This window comes from Haemaphysalis longicornis, unplaced genomic scaffold (assembly GCF_048455015.1).
Source record: "Haemaphysalis longicornis isolate Haplotype H1 unplaced genomic scaffold, Haemaphysalis longicornis Haplotype H1 scaffold_10, whole genome shotgun sequence".
NCBI classification, from domain to species: domain Eukaryota; kingdom Metazoa; phylum Arthropoda; class Arachnida; order Ixodida; family Ixodidae; genus Haemaphysalis; species Haemaphysalis longicornis.
In genome coordinates this window covers 107817935-107828311 of record NW_027526204.1, presented here as the reverse complement: position 1 = coordinate 107828311, position 10377 = coordinate 107817935, and the positions used below count along the sequence as shown (strand labels likewise).

The 10377-nt window shown below is 45.5% G+C and overlaps 1 protein-coding gene across 1 annotated transcript; it reads right to left on the bottom strand.

The window, feature by feature from the left end:
• Positions 1–908: 908 nt before the first annotated feature.
• LOC144159071 (protein FRA10AC1 homolog) lies at positions 909–6710 on the bottom strand. The gene has a single exon (XM_077690330.1). The coding sequence runs from the start codon at positions 6213–6215 to the stop codon at positions 5268–5270; it is 948 nt and encodes a 315-aa protein (XP_077546456.1). The 5' UTR covers positions 6216–6710; the 3' UTR covers positions 909–5267.
• Positions 6711–10377: the final 3667 nt, after the last annotated feature.

Here is a 10377-nt window from a genome sequence, read left to right as displayed (position 1 = left end):
TCTGCTGCTATTCACAAAAGCGTTGCTTGAAAGCAATTTGCCCGGGGCAATAAGCCGTCTTATGTTGAAATATAATGGCACAAACTTCTCCCAAGACTCGATGTGTCCCTAAGGAAGGGATTGTCCTAAGGAAGGGATTGTCCAGCGCTTGTCCTGTTCACTTCTTTCTTAATTGTGTCCCTCATATTTCGCGCTGTTTCCCAAGATGAAGATGTGAGAAAACCTTCTTTTAAAGTCGGCTTCACTACTAAACACACATGTGTTGCTGGGAAGATCTTTTTCTAGAGCCAAAGGAACCTAGGCCCTTTCATTTAATACATCCAAAGACATGGGAAATGCACCATTTGAAAGTTTGAAACACATCAAACACCCTTGAAGTCGGCTTCACTACTTCACACAAATGCATTGCTCAAAAGACGTTTTCAGCAATTCTCAGTAAATACTTGCAAAAACGGCATATGCAGAACGGCATATGCATATGCAGAACGATCATGGTGAATAGAACGGAAAACGCAGTCCTTGGCCCTGTATATTTTGCTGTGCAATACAAAACTACATGTCATCACTGGCAACTGGTAGCTTGAACCTACACCATACCACAACAGATGTGCTGTTTAGTGTGAATTATCTCTCCCTCAAGAGGAATGTGTGTAATGTAGCAGACTTGTTTGCGCATGTGCATGCGTGTCTGCACATAAAATTTGCCATCACCTCTCCTTATTTAGAATGCCTTACCTTCTTACACCATGACAGCCTTAGCGGCTAACGGAAAACAGCAGAGCGTGGCAGTATGCTTCTGAATACAGCACTTAACTGTACTGACGTTTAGTAATTTCAACGCTGAGGAAGAGTGTTAAAGACTTTTGCGGTGACAGTTACACCTGGTGCAATAACAGAAAGTCAAAAGAGAATATTACACCAGTTTTAATACAGTTGAGATGTCTGTACATCAGTGACTTGTGCGGGAGCGAATAAATGAAAAAAAAAAAACACAAAGGCAGACAAAAGCTGAAAACATTCATTCAATAGCCCTCTTGTGACTACCGAACATCAGAACTGTCATGACAAAGTGAATCAATAAAGCGTCACACGAAACACATCGCTTCTCCAAGCTTGCACTGTGGATTTTTTTCTCGCTTACCCTTTTACGTGGCTGATAGAACGATAGGTGCTGCGACTAAAGTTGTAGAAGGTAAAGTGTGGAGAATATATCTTGTATACATTCTCTCCCCAGATACGGAGAAAAAAGGGGTACACGAGAGTAAAAATTATGTGCATCCATGTCCAGTTCGATGCACAACACACTAATGCTGAGAAACAAAAGAGCCAGCCTTCGTAAAAATGAGATCCACCATGCATAGTCAATTGCCTAAATAGGTCAGGGAAAAGGCACACACTATAAGCTGCCATACAACCACGTTTCGAAAGCATTGCAATCACCAACACATGAAAAGCAATCTGAAAGCTTGTATGCCACCTTGTTCCTTTATACATTGCATAAATTAACTAAGAGAAAAGGAGCATAGACTGTAGTCCCCCTATAAAAACCACACACAATGTTTCTGCACTTTTTTTCCCACTACTGCGATTGACTTCTGTCAATTCAATCCTCACACAAGTGCCCAAAGCTTAATCAAATCAAGTGGGTAAACTATATTATTGAAAACTGAAATATCTGAATTAAAAGCAGCCCATGCTCTCAATCATGCAGGGTCCAGCGCAGCCCCATTCTGAGTAATGTCCTCCAAGAATTTTGTTCACACGATCAGTATTAACAAAACTCTCAAATCAAAAGAATCCACACTGCTATTCCCTCCCACACCATTTGTAATTCTGTCATAAGTACAACCACACTGTCTTGCATGGTGGGGGGACTTACCATATACACATCAGCAAGTAAGGACCAGTCAAATGCAATTATAATACCACGGCAACTTGAGTGTCCAATGAAGTTCTCCCCTAAAATAACTTGGCTGCCGCCAACTCGCAATGTGGCGTACAAATCGCATTTGGCAATTTGGGCAGTTTTGTTGAACGTACAGAGAACCCAACCGATGAGATGCAAGGCATTTCGTTTGCATTTCATGCTTTGTGGCCGTGCCAACTTATGTGGCTGCAGCAATCAATGCATCCGCCAGCGGACAGTTGTTGCGGGTAGGCAGAGGGTACACGAAGTTGGCTGTGGTTACTGTTTAGAGTTTCTGTAGATCCGCTCGCGCAACCCAGTCCATTTGTTTTCAGGGTCAAGTGGAATCGGAAACCGGTGAAAAGTCAACTTCACGAAATGCTCCAGTACACGCAACGTTCGATTAGGTGTTCGGCCCTACGCAGCCAAGATCTGTAAAGAAGCGAGGGACGCCGCCGCCCAAACAATTCCTTTTCACAAAATACACGCATGGCTTTCCAATAACGATAAGAAACGTTACAAAAAGAAAGGATGACCATAGAGGAACATGATGCTGCAGGCAGCGCTAATAAAAACTGTCAGCGTCAATACGTGCTTGACTTTACTGGATATGTGCGAAAGCTGACCAATGGCAGGGTCAGAAATCAGCAGGACCGCTGTTACATTGTGCGTAAACATTGCAATGATGCGGAAACACAACACTAAGTTATGGTGGGGATGCACCCATAAAAGGGGTGAAAAACTTCGCGATGCAATTGGGAGCGTCCCGGTATTTGCAAAAAAAAGCAGTATTGAGCTCAAATGTCCCAGAAAGCATAATCTCTTTATAGTGCAAGTTTATAGGCTGCATTCATAATGTGCTTTGAAACAGCTTAAAGCCGATGTGCGTAACATCCTTACTGAGACCTCTAGCTTTGATGAAACTAGCGGTATCATGCCGACAGCATACAACCTTGCCTTAACAAAAAGACAGTCACGGCAAAAGCACAAATCAATGGAGTTTAATGCAAATGGTGTTAAATCGTAGGCATGGGGCCATGCTTGTGTGCTTTCGCTACAACACTGCAAAAGAGCCTCTCATTCTAGTGCGGTTGTGCACTGTAAAAATACCAGGAGCACAGGGTGGTTGTTTTCTCCTTGACGACATTGAGAATGCCAACGAGAAAGCTCCAAGTGGTGCTCATTTGTGCGCACTGCCGGAAAAAGAACACTAGAATAAACGAATAGTGCGAGTAGTTCAGTTGGACATAAAGGGGCCCTGAAACAACATACAGCTTTGTTCAGTTCGAAAGAACGAGCCTTTGGTGACTCACTAAGCTTCATTCCAACTACGAAGGATGTTTTTTGAACCAAAATAATGCAGGAAGCATTCAAAAACTTTTGAATTTCATGTTGAAGAGATGCAATATGGGCCAGCCCAAAAAACACAGTTATCAGTATGCTAGCTGCACGTTAACATCCAAGTGATATGACCAAATTGATTGATTGTAGGGTTTAACGCGCCGACGCAACGCAGGCGATGAGGCGCTCCGTAGTGGAGGGCTTCGGGTTAATTTTGACCACCTGGGGATCTTTAACATGCGCCGAAATCTCGAACCCACGGGCGCTTTTGCTTTTCGCCTCCATCAGAAAAGCGACCACCGCGGCCGGGAATTGAACCCGCGACCTCGTGCACAACAGCGCAACGCCTTAGCCCCGAAACGATCAAATTGAACTAGAGATCCCTTCACAATCACCCAGTCATATTCTTGGCAGTAGCTTTGGTCGGCGGCTGTCATCCGCTTTAACATGATTTTGTGACATCACAGAGAAACTTCCAGAAAGTTGCTGTGGATTAGCCATTGCTGGATAAGTTTTCCTTAGTATGTCCATTATTTGTTTGAAGTTTGCGATAAACTTGGCGACATTGTTAGCGGGACAAAGCAGCCTTTTTCATTAAACAAATTTGTACATTGCATTCACAGTCCTTTCCAGTTGCTAAATTCGAGTCAAATATAAATCTAATACCCCGGCTACACTAGGGTCCGAATGTCATTTGACTCAAATGGGGTGCTTCGAATGCCATTCAGAATCCGTCAGGCTACACAACAATTTCGAATGCATTTGAAAGCTTTCATGACAGCTTGTCATGCTGTAGTGGCGCTGTTGTCACCCCATTCTGTTTTCGTACGATAATACAACAATCAAATTTAGGAGCAGTCTAACGCAGTAAAAAGATGACAAATTAGAAGAGACACCAGTTTTGACTCTAATGTGGTGGCTGTTTGCGTAGTTTTATTTTTCTTTTCAACTAACCCACTGGTTCTGAGAGTATGAAAATTAAATATGTTGATTTGATATTATAAGTAAATGAACAGTGAGCAAATTTCCACAAACAAAAATATTTTGTTTGTTTTACGTACGGAAGTATTATATTTTTTATCGCCGATCGAAGACGCTGCGTGCGAGAGTGCTAGAAATGGCATTTGAAATCCCAAATGTCTCTCTCGGTGCTCATTTGGCTTGAATGTTATTTGAGCCGAATGGCATTTCAAAACCTAGTGTAGCAGCACAACTTTGCATTTGATTTAAATGACATTTGGTTCAAATGACATTCGGACGCTAGTGTAGCAGGGGTATAAGCTTAGGCTTCCTCATCTAAAGCCCACACAGAACTTTACATCACACTATTTGAAACGTTTTAGCATTTTTAATGGCAATATCCCGATCCCTGCTTCGTGTTGTATTACATCTGTTCATATTTAGTGAGCGTACAGACTACTTCATCTACTACTCCAAGTGTGTCGCCAGACTTTTTGGCGCACCATAACATTGTCTACGAAGCAGGCAGTTCATATTACCCCTGTCAAAATGCACACTTATCTGTAATGAAAACGTTCTTTCATGCTGAGCAAAACTGCAGCGAGTTATAGACTGTTAAATCTTTCGGGTAAACCAATGTTGTCTTCCCTTTTTGCTTTCGCGTGATAAAACAGAATTAACTGGAGTCAAATTAACACAAGTCGACCGTAGCCACCGTTTTGTAAACATCTGTGGTTGTCAGAAACAACGGTCCCACATTAAAATCAGAGCAGGGTGTTTTATGCTGCTGTTCGGCTCCGAGGAACCTCAGCCGTTCCGCCACAACAAGTGCACTAACTCATTTTTGCATAGCCACAGTCATAACATCCCTATACAGCTCTGCAACCACAGTCATAACATCCCTTCCCTGCTCTGCAACCAAGAAAAATATGGCGGCATGTGCGTGTAAAGTCTCCACAAGAGCATAATCACAGGCAAATGCGTGTCACTTACAGATATTACACACAACACAAACAGGGACCAATACACAGTCAAGGTCCGACCGACAGGGCACTGCTTCTTAGAGAAACATATCGGCCAGGTAGGAATCGAATTCCTCCTCCTGACTCTTTTCGTCTTCGGCAGCAGTCGGCTTGCTCCAAACAGACTCCTCCGTGCCTTTCTCGTCCTTTTCTCCGTCACGGTCAGTGTTTTTATCCGCGTCAGCGTCCCCACTCTTTTCCAGCCTGGCTTTCTTGCTCTCAGAAGCAACGTCGAGCTTACTCTCGGACGACGACCGCTTCGCCTTCGTCTTGGTGAGCTCTTTCCTCTGGAAGCGGTAGTTGAGCTTGAACGAGCACTTGGGACACAGCCGCAACTTCACCAGTGCATTCTTCTTCTCGTCCTTCTCGAAGTACGCAAAGTTGACCTCCCAAGTGCGGAGCCCCGCGTTATCCTTGCAATGCCTGTCGCCGCAGCTGAACTGTCCCTTGCCCGCGATGACCTCCTGCTCCGTGCGCCAGCGCATGGCGATCTTGTTCACCTCGTAGTAGGTCAGGTCGCAGATGCAGTACTCCTTGAACAGCTTGTCGTAGTAGCGCTTGGCCAGTTGCTTCTCCCAGGTCGGCGGTTCTTCGTCGTCCGATTCGTCCCAGAGGAACTGGTGGTTCTCGCGGATGACGTCCAAGTCGGTCCGGTCTCGGCTCGTGTCGCGCTTCAACTTGGCCGTAGATCCGGGGTAGCAGAGGAGATAGTCGTTGATGAGCTTCTTGTGCCTCGTGTAGGCGTCCAAGGCCAGGAAGCAGTTGCGCTCGCGTCTTTTCTCCTCCAAGCTGTACTCGGACGTCACGACGTCTCGGTGCGCCTTCGGCTCGCGTCGAGGGGGCGGCGGCGCGACCAAGTCCTTGCTGCGGGCGCCGGACACGGATTCCGTATCTGTCTCGAAGTTGGAGTCGTACTCGTTACTAGTGCCGTGGTGCCGCGCGAAGTCGACCACGCTGTCGGCATCTTCGTCTCGGCTGGTGGCCATCGCTGGCTGCGAAAATGGGCGTGTGCGGAGAGTCAAAACACGAGGCACGCACGTCGACGCAAGTCTAGTCCGATGAACGCTTGATCAAGCGGTTCTCGGGGTCGCGTCAACGGTAAACGCCGACTCCGTCTCAACATAAAATAGGCGAAACTACATACGCGCTACGTTATCATATGCACTTTAACGGACTAGAGCTGAAATACGATGTCCGATTTCGCTAGGTTCAACCACGCAAGCGTTGTAAACACTGCTGAGCTGAGTTGGCCTGGCTGGCGGCACACTCGTGGTATGCAGAACGCTCGCAAAATCGCGTTCCACTGTCGGTTCACATTTCACTTCAGCGATTTCACAACAGTTGGTCGCCGGGTTAAATAATGCGGAAACAAAATAAGAACCAAAAGACGACGGTAAACGGCTAACCGTTCCCCGCACGCGCGGATAAGCAAACCGCAGCAGCTGCAGCGACCTGCAGGAAACGGTACAGCTTCATGCCTAGCAGAAACATGCCACAGTCACACGGCTTGTTGCACTTTCTTCCCGCTACAAGCACTGCAAGCCAGGTAACATTTTTGTCCAGAAGGTCCAGAACATAGATCTACCTCAACTACAAAATAAAAATATCTAATTGTGGGTTTCTTTTTACGTTTTTACGTTTCTATTTACCTGTTGAGCTGGATATAGGCTTATTGGATGAAAGTCAACGCCTTCAGCGCGCGAAACTTGACTTCTGCGTTGCAGGCTGCTTGGCTCACGAATTCTTCTCGCAAAGAGATGGATGAGTCGAATAGTGGCAGGAAATAAAACTAACTCAGCAGTAAAACCACATAGAAGCTGTTTGTCGAGTGTTTTCCTGAAAACTCCACTCCGATAGGAGCCAGTGGAGAACCCCCAACCCCCTCCGGAGCCACACAAAGTAGCTTTACAAAACCCCCCCACTTACACGAGCAATATCTTTCGGGAGCTGATCGATGCAAACGAAAAGCACCGCAGCAGGCCCTACCGTCGGAGCCTCAATACCGACATTTAGACCAGCCAAACTTGCAACCCTGACCTTCTAAAATATCGGCGCAGTTCTGGTTAGTTATTTAATCGGTAGCTCCTGGAGGTACTTTCGATTCTCGGAGCGGATTACTTTTGTACCAGAAGGGACAAACACCACATGGGTGTTGGTAGAGCTAAACCATTAAATGATCCGTCTACAGAACACATGCAGGCAAGGCTGGCAATAAGCTCCACCCCTCACCCTCACAGCCCGTCCATCTTCCAGAATCTAGAGCCATGCTTTTACCTGGCCCCCTATGGTCGCACTTGAAGCATATCCCTGAATAAAACACCCACCCACGGTACCAAGACGCTCTCTCAGAAAGGTGAGGTGAAGGACATCACCGACGATCTGGCAGAGTCGGCTTCCTCGGAAAGCGAAGGTGGTTGCTTCTGCAGCAAGTCAGCGGCTGGTCGATGTACTTTTAGAAATTGGCACATGCACAGGCGGGGGATTGGAAAAGGAGCCGGTGATAAAATTAAAGAGATTTTTATTCCAAAGGATGACACATATGGTAAGCTAAGAACACGAAGAAAGCAAAAAAGGATGGGTGGAGGTCGGGGTTATGTGCACAGAGACTGTTTAGGGTGGATTGTGCAATGACTCGGGTTGCCACAGTCTGCCAAGACGACCTTATAAACGAGAGAGTGGGATCTCGGTCGACAATATAACACCAATACCATGACACTGCAGATTCAAGCCGTCACGGTGCGGTGGCCTCACCAGATTTGTTCAAGCAGCTCTACAACGTGTCGCGACAGGCGTTCTTTGGACAGCGGAGCTGTTGTAGGTGGTGCTTTTTCGTAAGCATGTTGTAGGTCTTGCGTCACGAAGGTGTAGGATCAAGTTCCTAGACCCACCGATAGATGACGCAGTGGTCTCGCAGGGGCGAGTTCCTCTGCCTCCCACTAGGGGACGAATATGGGAGGGAGCCACCAGCCGCTGATGTTTAGCTGTCGGTTTTTTTTTATGCGCGAACCATAGAGTTGCGTTGCGACGGCGCTGCGGTTCTCTGGCGAGCGCCCGTTGACGTTCGAGACGACACAATAAAACCACAGCTTCGCTGTTTCACCAGATTTCCCACTGGGTGGAATTAGGTTTAATTGTTTAGGTCCCTAAGCATAAAACTACAATACCACAAAGTTTCATCAAACTTATGCATGATGAGTTAGGTATGCTGCAAACTGAGAAGTATCTTAACTTAGTTTCCCCACTCGTTTGTTCACAACACGAGGAACAGCAAGGAAGTACCAAAAAGTATAAATACATCATTTGATTGATTGTAGGATTTAACGCGGCAAAGCTAAGCTTGGGCTATGACGCGGGGCGTTGTGAAGAGCTCCGTATGAAGTTTGACCGCAGGAATTCTCGCTTTTCGCTTTCACCATAAAGAAAAAATTCATAGACAGGAGGTCCCTTCCTAGTGTACGACTATGGGACCTCCTAGAGTTATTTGGACTTTGTAACATTTCAACAGCAACAATAAACCGGAACTGAAACCGAAACCGAAACCAGAAAAGCAGCAGCCACGGCCGGGATCGAACCTGCGTCCTTGGGCTCAGCCGCACGACGCCTTTGCCACTGAGCCATCGTGGTGGGTAGAAATGATTGACTACCAAAAATATTAATGCAACAATAAAAAAACATGGTTTAAACACTAAATCCTCAGCTACGTCTTGATCACAAGACCTGTTGAAATGGAGAGGGCTGATTATGCAGTCGTGGTGTGTGAAGGTGTGTTAAGAGCTAAGTACCCGGGGGGGTCTGAGGGTTAGACCCCCCCCAATTTTTTTTTTTTTTTTTTACGGGCAGCAAGTGAGCCAGACTTAGTGCTTATTTGGGCAAATCTCCTCCCTTCCAATAACCTCAACCCCCTCCGAAAAAAAAAAAAATTCTGGCTACGGCCCTGCTAAACTAGGCTGCTTCGCTTTTGAAAGGCTCTAACAGGAAAAGGTTAGTTGGCGGCGCAGACAGCTGTAGAAAACAGCTGTCGGAAAAACTTTCGGGAAAGAGCGCCTGCGGTTTGAGTTAATTCTGCGTAGGCTATCATGCACGTCATCCAGGACCTCGAATGCTTCCGTGCATGGTCACGCCATCATGATATGTGCTCATTTGTCTACTGAAACAAACTACGTCGGGAAAAAATTATTCGTACTTGACAAGGTGTTTCAACAACAAATTATGAAAATTATTTACGAGAAAAGGCTGGCTTGATTGCGCCCTATATAGTTTTTCTGCGAAAATACAGCCAGCTGTATCTTCCAAGTTTTGTAGAACTAAAAAACCTGTTGAAGCCTTTTTCGGCTTATTACACTTGCCCGCTGGTGGAGGAGTAAAACGTTCACTTTTTTTCAACCAGCTTTTTTCTTATAGGCGATAACTGGTTTTTAATGAATTGCTAAAAAGGTAGGGGACTGAGACCACCTGTGGGATTTTTTAGCAAAACAAATAAAAAATGTTTGAAGGCGCTTTTTTTGTGTTGTAACACCGTACATTTCAACAACCGCAGGGAACGTGGCGAAGATGATTTTTCAATGTAGTGCGCCTGTTTTTAATGCACTAGCTGCATACATGGCTGCAAAACGAGCGAAAAAATGTTTTACTTTGAAATAAATACGTGCTTGTGAAACAGCGGAAAAAAATAGCTGAAAGCTGTTAAATCAATCATGTAATCGAGTGAATATAATCTTTTGCTTACCCTTACGAGATAAAAGACTGACGGCCCTTCAACTTTGCAGGTAGATCTAAAAGCAAAAAAAAAAAAAAAAACATATTCCTTCACGTATCCTTGACACCCCACACAGTCATATGGGCGTTAATGTATGTCGAAACAGCGATCCCCCCTGCCCCCTAAAAAAATATAAAAAGCTAGAAGAGCTTGTTCAGCACATTCTTCGAAATTTTCATTTGTCGTAGCTGATCTGGCGCGTTCAAAAATATATTTAATTATTCTTTTACTGCACTGGCTGGTCACTGATAAACGCGACTCAACGGTTGCCGGCGTTCGTGACTCGCCTCTTATTTCACCAGCAACTTCCGCGAACGGTTAGCTTTCTTACTCTAACCAGGATTAAGTATTTCTTGGGCAACCTTAATTTTACAGATTTTAATTTTGAAGAC

Coding starts and splice junctions, on each gene's coding strand:
- LOC144159071 (XM_077690330.1), bottom strand. CDS start 6,215: ATGGCCACCAGCCGAGACGAAGATGCCGACAGCGTGGTCGACTTCGCG.